We start from the raw sequence: 15,550 nt of genomic DNA on the forward strand, positions 1-15,550 counted from the left end.
AGGAGGCAGAAGACCCCACAAAAGCAGACCAGGAGAATCGATCCTCTGCTTATAGTGAGCCTGCCGTACCCCTAGTGAGCCAAAGAGCCCGTAGACAGCTGCCCAGTTTACCTTTGACAGCTCCTACATCTTGTAGCTCAGGACCAGTCAGTAAGCTCTGTAGGTCCACTAGAGCCACTAGAGGCCAGTTGCCCGTACGTTGGAGGATCTAAAGTGTTTAGACTGTTTTATTTGTATTTACCTGTTTATTGTTGCTTGTAAATAATTATGTATCTCTAGTTATTTCATAGGTGTCTTTAATGGATTATCCGGAATCCTTTGTATATATGTTTGGAGCGTAACCCAGGAAAGGACTAAGACTGTTAAAGACTCGGGGTAGGACAGACCCCTACCTGGTTACGGCTCCCTGTTCCTTGGTGAAATGGACACCCTTGTTTTCTTCAAAAACTGCACCTGGTTGCGGACACGCCGTGACCATCATAATGTGTTTTTCTTTGTTATGATGTTTCTGTTTATAACTTGTTTTGTTTACAAAAATATGTTTAGTCCCGGAGTACTAAATTTTACTAGGGGGGAATGTGGCACCCCAGGGGTCTGGTTTCCACAGTAATAGCAATATTACGTCTGAGAGCAGGTGGGAGGTCTCCTGGTCAGGAATCCTATGCATGCCACACCTCCTGCCCAGTCCTGGGAGGGGAAGAACTTCCCCTATATAAAACTAGGGCTGAGGCAGGGTTAGGGAGAAGAAGAGGAGTCCCAGACAGAGACACAGTCTGGTCTGGAGTGTAGCAAAAGCAAGGAAAGAAAGATCAGGAGCTCAGTGGGAGCAGTGCTAAAAGGAGTCAGGGGCTGGAAGCTGTAGAGCTCGCCCTGATTGAAGAGTTCTCACCGGACCCGGAGTCCGAGGCTGTGGGGACTAATCCTTACCCAGCAGCAGAAACCGACCGGCAGGGGATTTCAGGTCCTCTGGCCCAGAAACCCGAAGGCACGGTCACACGCAAGGGACCAGCACCGCCGTCATGGAGCGGAAGCTACCAGAAGGCCCCGAGTCACCGGCCATACGGGTGAGCACCACACGGTACACTCAGGGACGTGGGCTACTTTTACCCGCCTCTAGCAAGGTAGCCAGAAGAGTACAATTAGTTGGGGAGGCCTACAACTCCGCCTGGCCAGGGGAGATCCTATCTGCTCACAGACTGACCAGGCCCCGATCGCTAGCCAGTACTCCGGGAGGGTCTACCTTTGCTACCAGTAAAGACCCTGAACTACACCGCACCGTCTCTGAGTGGTTCCTGGTGCCTGTGTGCAACTCTGCTAACCCCATCATTCACGTCGGCTGCCCTGAGGCCATACCCCTCCCGTTGGGGGTTATACCATCCACGCTGCACAACCGTACCACCGGCCTCAGCGGTCTTCCCTGCAGCGGCGGTTTCATAACCGCATTCAACGGGTGGCGTAGTCGAACACTCTAACATCTACTGCTAAAGACTGCCATTTAGTTTGACACCCTGGGCATGGACCGGGTCACCGCCACGAGGACTACTACCCCCAACAGATCCGGCTCCGGGTATTCCCCGCGTGCGCAACGCTGCACCACAGCACAGGCCCAGGGGGCGCGTCACATGCTTCACTGGAGTATCATCAAACATGTCGCCCAGTTGCAGGAGAGAATGGCAAAAGTGATGCCCATCATGAAGGAACTACAAAGTCCGTCAGCCTGGCCAAAGAAAGCCGCACCAAGTGTACCATGCAAACCTGCTCAAGCCATGACGAGATCGGGAACCCATGGGAGGTCCTTGCCTGGGAGCCGCTCCCGAAGGCAAGGTGGAAGATGTCACTATAGTGAAGACTCTATCGCCGGCCCAGAAGCAACAGTGTCGAGAACTGCTACAGCGGAATCGTGACCTGTTCTCAGAGTTGCCAGGGCATACACAGATGGTAGAGCATGACAAGCTAACAGAGCCGCATATAAGGGTGAACCTGAAGCCCTACAGGGTTCCTGAAGCACACCGGGAGGTGATCTCAAACGAGGTGAATTTTGATTCTGGTGTCCTTCGACGTCTCTTTGGTCTTCACCATAGTGGAGTTTGGAGTGTGACTGTTTGAGGTTGCGGACAAGTGTCTTTTATACTGATAACAAGTTCAAACAGGTGCCAGTACTACAGGTAATGCGTGGAGGACAGAGGGGCCTCTTAAAGAAGAAGTTACAGGTCTGTGAGAGCCAGAAATCTTGCTTGTTTGTAATTGACCAAATACTTATTTTCCACCAAAATTTGAAAAAAATTTCTTTCCAAATCAGACAATGTGATTTTCAGGATTTGTTTTCTCATTTTGTCTCTGATAGTTGAGGTCTACCTATGATGTCAATTACAGGCCTCTCTCATCTTAAGTGGGAGAACTTGCACAATTGGTGGCTGACTTTTTTTCCCCACTGTACCTAGATCAAAATTTCACATTGGTAAAAAAAGGCAGGCGCATCCCGCACCATTGCAGGTGTTGCTGGAAATGTGAAATGAGCTGTTTTATGTATAAGAATATTTATGCATCTCAGACTATATTCATCTTTCAAGGTAATTCTAAACTTGTTTTCTTATTGGTTTTTAGCATGCACTTTTTTGCTACATATGTTCCTTATGACTATATTGTCTCTATTGTACTTGTGGAGTGTAATCCTAAAACTACATACTTATGTAAATACTGTATATTATTATGCTAGTTCTCTAGATATTCCACTGGTCTTCTCACTTGTTTACTCAGATTATACTTATATATCTTTGATATTGTTTGTTCTATGAATATTCCTATATACTGCTAATTATGTAGGGAGATACCGTATTTTCTTTCCATATATTTCTTTATATATTATGTAAATTATGTATTATATACCATACTATATAGTATCTTTTTTATCTGCAGGTTAAAAGCATTTTTTCATGTAACAAATTCAATTTAAAATTTTGTTATATAAATGAAAGGGCTCAACGTCTTTCAGGTTTCGTAATAAAATATAGTAAATGACATCCATATAGGTTTTAAGACAATTTCCAACATAACCACAACACAAGTAAGTGCCAATTGCACTAAATATCATGGTTATACCTGAGGCTGATATTGATCATTGCTAGTTAGCTTGATATGCAAAAATGCTAATTTACTTGGAAAAGGTGTTAAAGATAGGCAGAGGGTAACTGAAGTGCCATGTCTCCCACAGCCCTAAGAGGTACAAGTGCCCTTCACGTTCCTTCAATTTTACAGTAATGCATACTCCATCTATGAAAAAAATCACAGACTGTGTACAACTCTATATACAGTAATGGCCGAAAGTGTTTGCACCCTTGAAATTGTTCCAGAAATGAAGTATGAAGTATTTCTCCCAGAAAATGATTGCAAATGCACATATTTTGTTATACACATGTTTATTTCCTTTGTGTGTATTGGAACAACACAAAAAAAACAGAGGAAAAAAAGACAAATTGGACATACAGTACAGACCATAAGTTTGGACATACCTTCTCATTTACGCTTTTTCTGTATTTTCATGACTATGAAAATTGTACATTCACACTGAAGGCATCAAAACTATGAATTAAGACATGTGGAATTATATACTTAACAAAAAAGTGTGAAACAACTGAAAATATGTCTTATATTCTAGGTTCTTCAAAGTAGCCACCTTTTGCTTTGATGACTGCTTTGCACACTCTTGGCATTCTCTTGATGAGCTTCAAGAGGTAGTCACCGGAAATGGTCTTCCAACTATCTTGAATGAGTTCCCAGAGATGCTTAGCACTTGTTGGCCCTTTTGCCTTCACTCTGTGGTCCAGCTCACCCCAAACCATCTCGATTGGGTTCAGGTCTGGTGACTGTGGATGCCAGGTCATCTGGCGTAGCACCCCATCACTCTCCCTCTTGGTCAAATAGCCCTTACACAGCCTGGAGGTGTGTTTGGGGTCATTGTCCTGTTGAAAAATAAATGATGGTCCAACTAAACGCAAACTGGATGGAATAGCATGCCGCTGCAAGATGCTGTGGTAGCAAACCCCAAGGAATGGACTTCCGATGCGGAGCAGGCCTTCGTCTCTCTAAAACGAGCCTTCTCCTCCACCCCTGGGCTGCATCGTCCGGATTGCAACAAGCAGGTCTTCCTGGAGTTTGATGTTTCCTCTTCCGGAGCCGGAGCGGTGCTCACCCAGAAATCCCAGTCCGAAAGAATGGTAACCTGTGGCTTCTTCTCCAAGCTCTTCTCCTCATCCAAGCGCAACTACTCCATAGTAGATCATGAGCTACTTGCCATCAAATTGGCACTGGAGGAGTGGCGCTACCTGCTGGAAGGGGCTCTGTACCCGGTAATCATCTACACAGACCACAAAAGCCTGGCCTATTTACAAAACTCCCAGAGACTCAATCCACTTCAGGCTCGGTGGTCTCTGTTCTTTGCCCGATTCTGCTTTACTCTACATTACCGCCCTGCGGACAAGAACATTAAATCTGATGCTCTATTCCGCTCATTCCTGTCCTCCGACCAAGAGGAGGAGCCTCTGCATATCATTGACCCTTCCAGAGTAATGACTGTGGCCCCGTTTGACCTGTCTCGTCTTCCATCCGGTAAGACTTTTGTAGCTGTTCCGGATCATAAGAAGGTTCTTCTCTGGGGTCATTCGTCCAAACTAGCTGGCCATGCAGGCCAGAGGAAGACCTTCCTGCTCAATGCCCGGCATTACTGGTGGCCCTCTCTACGCAAGGATATTGCGGATTTCGTCACAGCTTGTTCCTCCTGTGCCCGTAACAAAGTTCCCAGGCATCTTCCTGCCAGCCATCTCCTGCCTTTACCTGTACCTTTCACCCCATGGCAACAGATAGCTATGGACTTTATTACGGATCTCCCTGTTTCTGACGGTTGTACTGTCATTTGGGTAGTCGCTGACCGCTTTTCTAAAATGGCCCACTTCATCCCTCTGCCTGGTCTCCCGTCCACATCTGAGCTGGCTAAGGACATCATCCATCACATCATTCGTCTCCATGGCCTTCCCCTCCACATTCTTCTGGAGAGCTACGTGTAAGCTGCTGGATGTCACTCTGGATTTCTCCTCTGCTTATCATCCCCAGTCCAATAGTCAAGTGGAACGTATCAACCAGGTCCTTACCAGCTTTCTCCGGCATTTTGTCAATGCTCACCATAACGATTGGGTTGAGCTCCTGCCCTGGGCCGAGTTCTCCTATAACAACCATGAGAATGAGTCTTCTTCCAAATCCCCGTTCTTTGTGATCTACGGCCAACAACCCCGGATCCCATTTCCTGTCTCCGCTTCTATGGACAATCCTGCCGTGGAGTCCCTGGTCAGCGAATTTTCTACTATTTGGGAGTACACTAGATCCACACTTCTGTCCTCTGAAGAAACACGCCGATAAGAAACGTCTGGATTTGCCTCAATTCCGTCCGGGAGACAGGGACTGGCTCTCCTCCAAACATGTTCGGCTCAAAATACCATCATATAAGTTGGGTCCGCGGTTCATCGGTCCGTTTGAGGTTCTCAAGCAAATCAATTCCGTGGCTTACAAGCTAAAACTCTCGGCCACCTTACGGATTCCCAACTTCTTCCATGTATCTCTCCTCAAACCAGTTGTTCTTAATTCTTTTTCTGATGATCCAGGTACCACTCCAGCACTGAGGACGTCTATGAGGTAGAGAACATTTTGGCCAACAAAAGGGATATAGGAAAAGATTGAAAGGGGTTTGGCCCGGAGGAGAGGTCTTGGGAACCCAGGGAGAACATCCATGCCCCTCTTCTTCTTAAAGAATTTCTTGCAGGCCTAAAAAAGAGGGGGACTGTAGCATCGGCGTCTCTGCCCCCTGCCAGGCAGAGACGCCGCCCCTCCTATCACCGCGGTCCTGCTCCGGTGTCTTCCGGCCTCCCTGCTGCTGGTGCACGCAGCTTCCCTGGCACTGTGCTTAGGGTGTGCACGCTCCCTCTTAAAGGGGCCGCGCGCGCCGTCCTAAAAAGTCCCTGACCAATGTCCGGAGGACTTTCTCTATAAAAGGCACCTCCTCCAATATGGAGGTGCCCGTGCAAGGTTGTTGCTCTGTTATACTTACTTTGCTTCAGCCCTCAGGTCCTCTGAAAGTCAATCCTGTCTGCCAGTCTGTTCTTCAGTCCAGTCCGCCAGTCTGACTACTTTCCAGCCCGACAGTCTGCCTACAGTCCAGTCCGCCAGTCTGTCTATGGGCTCTGCCCGCCTGCTTACCTGGAAGCACCTGCCTGTTACCTGCCGTGCCTGCTTGCCTGCTTACCTGGAAGCAACTGCCTTAACCTGCCATGCCCGCTTGCCTGCTTACCTGGAAGCACTTGCCTGTTACCTGTTGTGCCCGCCAGCTTGCCTACCCGGAGCACCTGTCTGGCTACCAGCCAAATCAGCCTGCTTGTCTGCCTGGACCAACTGTCAGCCTGCCTGCCGTGCTCTTCCACTGTACTGGTCAGCTCCTGCCTTCTGACCCATGGGAGTCACCTGATCTCATACAAGAGTGGCACCTGCTCCCTCTGCTCGGTCCCTCCCTGGTTCACGGAGTCGACTGAGCCACCGTGTGACCTTGATCAGGCCGAGTAGATACTTAGTCACACCCCTCTGGTCCCTCCTTGCACCGCAGCATAGAGGTTCCACCACCCGGATCCGTAACAAAAATCACACCTGAAACCAGATAAAAAGGGGAAAAGTTGTCTTAATCTTTGCATTCTGTGTCGGTGTGCCATACTAAGCATGGAGAACAGAAAAAGGAGAAGAGAACTGTCTGAGGACTTGATAACAAAAACTGTTGAACAATATCAACAATTTCAGTGTTACAAGTCCATCTACAGAGATCTTGATGTTCCTTTGTCCACGGTGCGCAACTTAATATGTAAGACATATTCAAGACATTTACAACCCATGGCACTGTAGCTAATCTCCTTGGATGTGGGCAGCAGTGAAAAATTGATGAAAGGTTGCAACGCAGGAAAGTCTGGATGGTGGAAAAGCAGTCCCCATCAAGTTCCAAAGAAATTCAAGCTTTCCTGCAGGCTTTAGGTGCATCAGTGTAAGTGCAAACTATCCGTCGACATTTGAATGAAAATGGCAGGAGACCCAGGAGGACCCCACTGCTGACACAGAGACATAAAAAACCTAGACTTCAGTTTGCCAAAATGGGAGTAAGCCAAATCCTTCTGGGAAAGCGTCTTGTGGACAGATGAGACCAAGATAGAGCTTTTTGGTAAAGCACATCATTCTACTGTTTACCAAAAACTGAGAGAGGCCTACAAAGAAAAGAACACAGTACCTACAGTCAAATATGGTGGAGGTTCAAAGATGTTTTGGGGTTGTTTTGCTGCCTCTGGCACTGTGTGCCTTGACTATGTGCAAGGCATCATGAAAATTGAAGTTTACCAAAGGATTTTGGGTCGCAAAATAGTGCCCAATATCAGAAAGCCAGGTTTGAACCCTAGGTCATAGGTCTTCCAGCAGGGAAATGTGTTATGATCTGCAACATGTACTAAGGAAAGATAGGGAAAAGCTGTCCCTACAGTAAGACTAAGCTGAATCCCTACGATATAGCGGGCTGCCTGTTCCTAGCGAACAGACCCGCCTTAGTCGTCGGCTAGTCTGAATGAAGACCTATAGCATTAAGGGAGGGGTCCCTAAAAGAACTAAGGACTGGGACAAAAATGGGACACCTCCTAAACAGAGAAGTTGTTGCAGAACACAAAAAGACAAACTGACAAAAGGTGCTAGAGGTCCCAGAAGGACCAAGCGAACTGACAGAGAAAGGCACCGAAGCACCAGGCTAGAGAAACAGTCAAACACTGAAGTCCAGCACAGCCAGAGGGGGGAGCTGGAATATAAAGGCAGATGGTCACGTGACCGCAAAACACAAGATGGAAAAAACAAACAGGAGAGTTCTAACAAAATGACCCAAAACTTACTTCAAGAAGCACCCAGAAATGGATGGAAACAAAGCGCTGGAGAGTTCTGTAATGGCCAGCAATGAGTTAGGATCTAAATTCCATTGCACATTGAGTCTTCTCTTGGTTTATTAAAAGGTACGACATAAACCAGTGAAAATTTCAGAAAAAACAAACATGGCCTTCCTGGCATAACAGGAAGGCCATGGAAGGTCACAAAATATAACATATTGCTCAGGAAAAACAACAGGGCCCAGCAATTAGCTTACACTGTAAACATAGCTCTGAAGTTCTCGCCTCCTGGCACACAGAAACTCCGAATGCTTCAGAAGGCTGACTATCTACCTTCTAAACCCCACCCTGGGGTGGAGATATAGTAAACAGACTCCCACACACTCTTCAGCTGTTAACATAAAAACTAGCCCTTAAAATGGCCGATTAACCCCTCTTAGCACTTAGTGTGCTGAAGCTTTTTCCCTAGGTTCATATCACTGAAGCTAACAACCTCAGTGATACATATCTCCCATTCAGTACTTTACCAGTGACTTTGTCACAATGGTTATAAGAAGCAATTGATTGCAGTTATTTATTCCAAAGGGTGTACAACCAAATATTAATCTGACGGTGCCAACAATTTTTTTGCAGCCCATTTTTGGGGTTTCATGTGAAATTATGTCCAATTTGCCCTTTTTTTCTCATTTTTTTGTGTTGTTCCAATACACAAAAAGGAAATAAACATGTGTATAATAAAACATGTGTAATTGCAATAATTTTCTGGGAGAAATACTTCATTTTCTTGAACAATCTCAAGGATGCCAACACTTTCAGCTGTGACAGTATACAGAATCCATCAGTGCATTGTCATACAGGTGCGGTGTCAGTGTCCATGAGCCCTAAGTATACTCATGTGTACCGCCCAGCTAGCTTCAGTGAACTTCCCCTGTATTGAACATACAGACTCATGGACAGACAACATATCATGTCATAATTACTGCACATATACAATTCAAATCCTTATAATTAAAATAATGTAATTGAAAATGTTAATCTTCCTGGCAGTGTTATTGCTGACACTGGGCATCTGGGATACATGCCCTGAATTTTTGGCCTGGTGTGCACTATTAACTGTGTCCCCAGGACATAGATCCAGTTGAACTATGATGGAGCAGAGTCCTTGGCTCCCTACCCAGCCACGTCAATCTCACAGGCAAGAGGCTGCCTTTGGCCTGCAAAGGTAGGGTGTATGCTTAGAACATCAGCAATGGCCTCACAATGACATCACTGGAACTAGCCATATATGCCAGGCAACAGGCAGCAAAGATAGGACGAGGCATAGGCCACTCACTGTGGAGATAGGTACCGTAAGTATTGTTGTTTCCATTAACAAAAAGGGGCACATTTAATAGATGGGGTAGTGGTATACAAAAGACCTAACTACTATGTAGGAGCAAAGAAATGATCATGGTGGACTTCAACTGTGTGGAGGCACAATGAGGGACATCACTATTGTATGGGAACTTAAAAGAGTACATTACTACTGTATAGAGACATAAACTGAGGCATTATTGTGTATGTAGCACACGTGGGGGCATATAAGAAGTACTATTATTTTTGTGGGACACTACCTTCTGGAGCACTATTGTATATGTTGAGAACCATGAGAAGTGCTGAAATAGCAAAAAACAAAGAATGTATGTGCAGCAAATTCAGCAGCTACAAGTCCAGGCCAGATGTAAGGAAAGGAGAGATGAGACATCACCAGTGAGTCACTGGATTTACAGTTCCGAATTCATTTATTGGGTCTGGAGAGTGTCTAGGTAGAACTGATATCAACCACCTTGTGCTCACTCTATGGTTCCAATTTTGGTGTTAGTGTAGTGTTTTTTACCTAGTAAAAGTATAGTGGTAATATTCAGTCACTACAGAATGTAGTGGTAATATGTGGTAATAGTGTGCCTCTATTAAAGGTCTTAGTAAACGTTCTTCAGTTACAGTGTGGTAACAATATTTGCATTACATTAGCATAAAATTTGAGTTGATGTGTATGCTATATAGAACAAGCTATACATCTAGATCTATGATGTTCCACCTTTTTTTGTGGATTCCTTTTAAATACCCATGAAATATCTTATTTTAAAGGATTTTTATATTCTACTTAATAAGTATTAATGATATTTGGGACGTTATTGGTTGGAAATTGCAAAGGGAGCTGTCAGCTGCGCATTTTGATGATTTGTGTGCCCAATTGCATTCAACGTGGCAGAATATTCCTGAGACAACCGTTGAAAACCTCACTGATAGCAGCCAAGACGTTTGATGCCGGGATTTCTACACATTGCACTTACACTCGATATTGAGTAAATCAAGATGTTTTGAAAATGAAGTTCCCTTTTTTCATCATTTACATATCATTAATATGTCTATCCATCCGGTGATTTGCAGAACTTCTTGACTTTTCCTTCTTGGTGTTGTAATTTCAATGTTAAAGAGTGTATTTGTATTGTGCCCTGGAAGTTAAAGGGTTTGTCCTCTACTTTTTAAAAGTTAAATTTAATGGGCCCATGGCATTCTAAGGAATAATAAAAAAAACAAAAAACTAGCCTTTACAATAGGACGATCCAACAGTTAAATGAAAAATAAAATATGTAAAATGTAATATATTTAGAGTAAAAATGCAGAAAAGCGACAACATAACTCAATATTATCTTTATTAAAAAAAAAAAAAAAGCAAAGCACTCAGACAATACAAAAGAAAGTGCTCTTCTGTGAAAGTGATGAAATCATGACAAGACCCGGCAGTCTGTTACCACACCTACTTTCAAGCAAAGTTGGCAAGAAAAAAAAAAGTTTCAAGTGAGCAAACCAGTTGGGATTTACCAAGTCAGAAAACCAGCAATGATTCCTGCCGCCCCACCTCGCCTTCTCTGATTTATATTACATCCAGCAGAGAACAAAGCCATCAGTGTCACCTCCTAGTTCACCTGGCGGATGTGCTTCCAGCTGAGCGCAGGGAAAAAAAGACGAGGAGAATGACACAAGGTAGGTCACATAGAGCACATATAAAGGTCTTTGTGATGAGGAATATATTAGGAATTCTAATGACGTATGAATGAAGTAGAAGGTAACTTATCAACACTATAAGATTGGTGGAGCTTCACATGTACCTGTAATCTAGTAATGTACAGCCAAGTAAGTGTTGTATATGAAGGTTTACATTAATCCAGCAATAATCAGTGCAACGTAGAGTTACCAGTCGCAATGTGGCCCAAGTGCCTAAAGGGTTTAAAGTTTAAGGTTTAAGTTTATAATTTTTGGAGAGCATTAATTTTCCATAGGAAGACATACAGGCTATGCCATGCAATGTCAGTTTTGCACTGATGAGGGGCAAATACCCCGAAACATGTGTCTGCAAATGGAGTTTCTTGTTAAGCTTATCGTAAGCCCCGTGGTGAAGCTTGTTAAAGGGTCGATATTGACTTTTAGGATTGCTACTTCCAACAGGTGACACTACAGTTCCTGTCCTCTTCCTCGCTGAAGAGATTACGTACATACTGCCACAAAAAAAACACCCCAGCATTATAAATGGCACAAGGTAGAGGGGGTGCATTTAAAATTTTGCACAGTGACAAGAAACTTCAGGTGATTGCTGTGCATTCATACTTAGACTGTTCTATGTTTTGGTCTCTTTGTCATATTTTGGTCACTTGGTTTTATTTTACTGATACGCTTAAGCTGGGGCCAGCTTTAAATGTCATATGCATCCCAAGTAACTTTTCTCCAATATCTTACGGATTCAGATTTTTATCACAAACAGTCATGTAAAAATTGAGTTTATTCCTAAATTGGGGTGACTTGCGGCATGACGTTTACTGTACAGAGCTAGGTGGGGTGCACTGTCCATGGCATGAGATGAGAGTCATGCTAAGTAAGCAGGCAGAGGTTTGGCAAATATGTGTATCAATCTGGCTATGCTGTACAATTATCGTGAACATAGTTTACTTGCCCAGGATTAAAAGAATTACAATTATTTAATCTTGGGAATAGATGCCTAAGGGGGAATATGATTAACTTGTCCAAGTGTGGCTTATACAAATATTATGGTCAAAAGCTGTTTCGTGTAAAATCCCCTCAAAAGACAAGAGTGCAATCTCCAGAGGAGACAAGCCTTCTTTAACATGATAACTATTAATCTGTGGCATAGTCTACCTTTATTGGTCACAGCGGGAACCATTGACGGTTTCAAAAAAGGCCTATGTTTTTAGAAGTAAAAACCTAAATACTTAAGTAATTGAATACAATTCTTGTTCTGAATGTTGTTCCAGTCTATCAACTTGTGGGATCAGGAAGGGAAAACCTGCTCTTTTGGGGCAGATTGGTTGATACATTATAATTGTACTTATACCCCATTCCATTTATCGTCCATCAGTTGAACTTGATGGACATTTTAAGAATATTCTAATGTTAGGTAAGATCTTCCATTAAATTAAGCACTGAAATACCAGTCATAGCTCAAAGAAAAAAAGTATGGCATTGTTACTAGAGGAAAGCAGACATTATTCTAGTCAAATATAAGACCTTAAAGTTTTTTTGGCCAACAAGATGGATAAAGCAGAAAAGCATATGCATATTTATTAGAGATGAGCAGTTCAATTCACTTTGTCCTTGTCCCGTGGCCAGTCCTGTCTTCTGTGCCAGCCGTTCTTCACTTCCACGCCATGATATCATGACATCACGTCAGGCCAAGTGAGTAGGCCTCACATCATTGGGCCTAGTAAGTTCTGACTTATTAGGATGCCGAATCAGGATAGTACGACTTGAATATCTTATCTCTAATATTTAGTAATCTTTGCATAGCCATTTATAGTGTGAGAAGCTCCAGCTGGCCTTTCAAATGGAGATCCAAGTGATACATAGTGGGGGCACAAGTGCAGTGGTTAGCATAAAGAAAAATTCTATGGTTAGCATATAAATATCTACTAAAACTTAAGGCGTAATTAATGTTTTGAATTCTGTATAGATTTTACGTCTCCCTTCTGGCGGACAGAAGTCGGTGATGATCTGTTTCAGTGATGATCTCATCCAGCAATTATTTCTAAGCTTTAGAAATGGTTTCACTGTATACACTGCAATGTTGCAATACATCATCCTCGGTAAACAGAATATCTGAGCTCTTTGAAAAGAACATCGGTCACCATTCACCATTTTTTAGTATAACGTGCACCTCGTGAAGCTGTGTGGTGACTATTGTCATCTGAAAAAGAAATAATGTAGCTCCCTACAGCACGCAAGGGACTAAACTAATGACTCCTTTCCATAAGTGCTCATGAGTCTTATTACTGGCATCTCATTGTGATCTAACCAGATGTGGGAAATCATAGCAGCCGACACATTTTTATATGTTCACCTTTGAACACCATTTCATAGTTTATGGCCCCAATTTTGGTATAAAACTATTTAAAATGACAGTTACTTTTGCGCCACTCTTGTTTTGCAAAATTTTTGCATCTTTTGGTAACTCTGCCAGTTTTTTAAAGAGTGGATGTAGCTTAGCCAGGAAGGGGTGTGACCAAGCCTTACCAACAAATTCATCATAATTTATGCCTCAAAAGTGGCGGAAATTACAACATAAATGTATGACAGTCCTTTACTGGATGTATGTAGAGAGAAGAGGTCGCACTACTAAAAGGCAGTAAGTGATACAAGGTGCTACATCATGTGGAAAAAGTACATTGTATGAAAAACAAGACAGAAAAAGCACCACACAAGGATGTGCGCACCTGATAAAAAGGTAACCAAAATAGAAAAATATATTTTATTATACAATACATAGAGAGACAACAAGGGTTAAAAACAATTAAAAAACCATTAGATGGTATAAAGCATCTCTAAAGAGGATATATAAATCCTATAAGGCTGACAGCAACCTACAAACCCCACAAGACATAAATAAGTCCAAATGGGCTGTCACACAACAAAAAATGACTGGCAGAGAATATACAGAACGTTTAGACAGGCGTTGACCTATATGCATAATAAGTTGCCAAAAAATGGAGCATACAGTCAATAATACAGTCAATAATACTTGCACAGTGATCATATAGCATAAACCCTAAATAGTGATGGTCATCACAAAGAAAATTATTAGATGTGCAAATATGTGGAACCGTGAAACACTAGAGGTCGCCTAGAGTGGTAGCAGTAAATATCCTGAAACAATAGAGGTGGCTATAAAGTCACAGTCATAGGTCAAAAAAATAGTTGTGTACGTCACCTATGTGGTGGAGGAGTAGTCCTGGCTCCCATAGACAATTATGGTCAAATATGGTATCGTCCCCAAATACGCCAAAAAAGTAGGAGCTATATTGTCCCTAGATGTGTTAAAACCCTCCTGTTTGTTTTTTCTAACTTGTGTTTTGCAGTCACGTGACCATCTGCCTTTATATTCCAGCTCCGCCCTTCTGGCTGTGCTGGACTTCAGTGTTTCTCTAGCCTGGTGCTTCGGTGCCTTTCTCTGTCAGTTCGCTTGGTCCTTCTGGGACCTCTAGCACATTTTTATCAGTTTGTCTTTTTGTGTTCTGCAACAACTTCTCTGTTTAGGAGGTGTCCCATTTTTGTCCCAGTCCTTAGTCCTTTTAGGGACCTGTCCCTTAATTCTATAGGTCTTTGTTCAGACTAGCCGAGGACTAAGGCGGGTCTGTTCACTAGGAACGATCGTAGGGATTCAGCTTAGTCTTACTGTAGGGACAGCTTTCCCCTATCTTTCCTTAGTACATGTTGCAGATCATAACAATATGGACAGGGAAGATAGACAAAATTAGCCCACCAAAATTCAAAATAGGTGAGAGCACCCAATAGGGGAGTAGAGAGGCGGCAAAGGGGTAAGACCTAGTAGATAATAAACAAGGAGCCACAAGGAGGCTGTCCAGCTAGAGGGATGTAGGGGAAGGTCCCATGCATATCGCCGTGCGAAAACGGCTTCGTCAGGGAAAGATGGAACATGCATAGATGCTCTCAGAATGCATATGGGCAAACACGTAGGTTAATTGGGTAAAGTTCAGGTGATCACGTGACCGCAGTCACGTGGATGGAGGAGGCGGGGCTATATCTAGCCAAGATCAAGCTGGGATGTGCGAGTCTGAAGTTGCCAACGTCAATGCCCATGCGCTGTCGGCAGAGAAGATGATGAGTTCCCGAAGCCGACTGCGCATGCGTGCAGACCAGACACAACAGGTAGGGAAACAAGCACTTAGTATCAAAGTAGGTAGAGAAAACCCACAGATAACAGGAGAGGATGCCTAAATAGACATCCTCAATGGGAAGTACGAAGAAGGAGGGGGGGTAAGAATATGCCAACTCCCACACCATAAAACAAAAATGAGACCAATGGACGCTATTAAAGTGAAAGTGCAGAAAAAGGCATATAGCACAGAGAATATGTTAAACAAGTGAGAATAGGCATTGGATCAAGCCAGACTTATCTAGATGACAGGAATGTAGGAGTAAGGATGATCAAAGGTCATCTCATGTCAAACAATAGTGGACTCAAAGTCCACCATAGATGCCCAAATGAACTATCAAATACAGAATACTACATCTACAAACAGAATCAGAATTCATGC

At 43.5% G+C, this 15,550-nt stretch overlaps 1 protein-coding gene across 1 annotated transcript in view; it reads left to right on the forward strand.

Moving 5' to 3' along the window:
• Window positions 1-10,777: 10,777 nt before the first annotated feature.
• The window catches only part of TGM5 (transglutaminase 5), a 62,442-nt gene continuing 57,669 nt past the window's right edge, over window positions 10,778-15,550 (forward strand). The window contains exon 1 of the mRNA XM_073683871.1: window positions 10,778-10,970. Within this exon, the coding sequence (XP_073539972.1) occupies window positions 10,961-10,970 (10 nt within the window). The 5' untranslated portion in view covers window positions 10,778-10,960. The remainder of the gene's footprint in view (window positions 10,971-15,550) is intronic.

Source organism: Phyllobates terribilis, unplaced genomic scaffold (genome assembly GCF_046119375.1).
Source record: "Phyllobates terribilis strain yellow unplaced genomic scaffold, ASM4611937v1 Scaffold_5__5_contigs__length_657084704, whole genome shotgun sequence".
Classification (NCBI taxonomy): Eukaryota; Metazoa; Chordata; class Amphibia; order Anura; family Dendrobatidae; genus Phyllobates; species Phyllobates terribilis.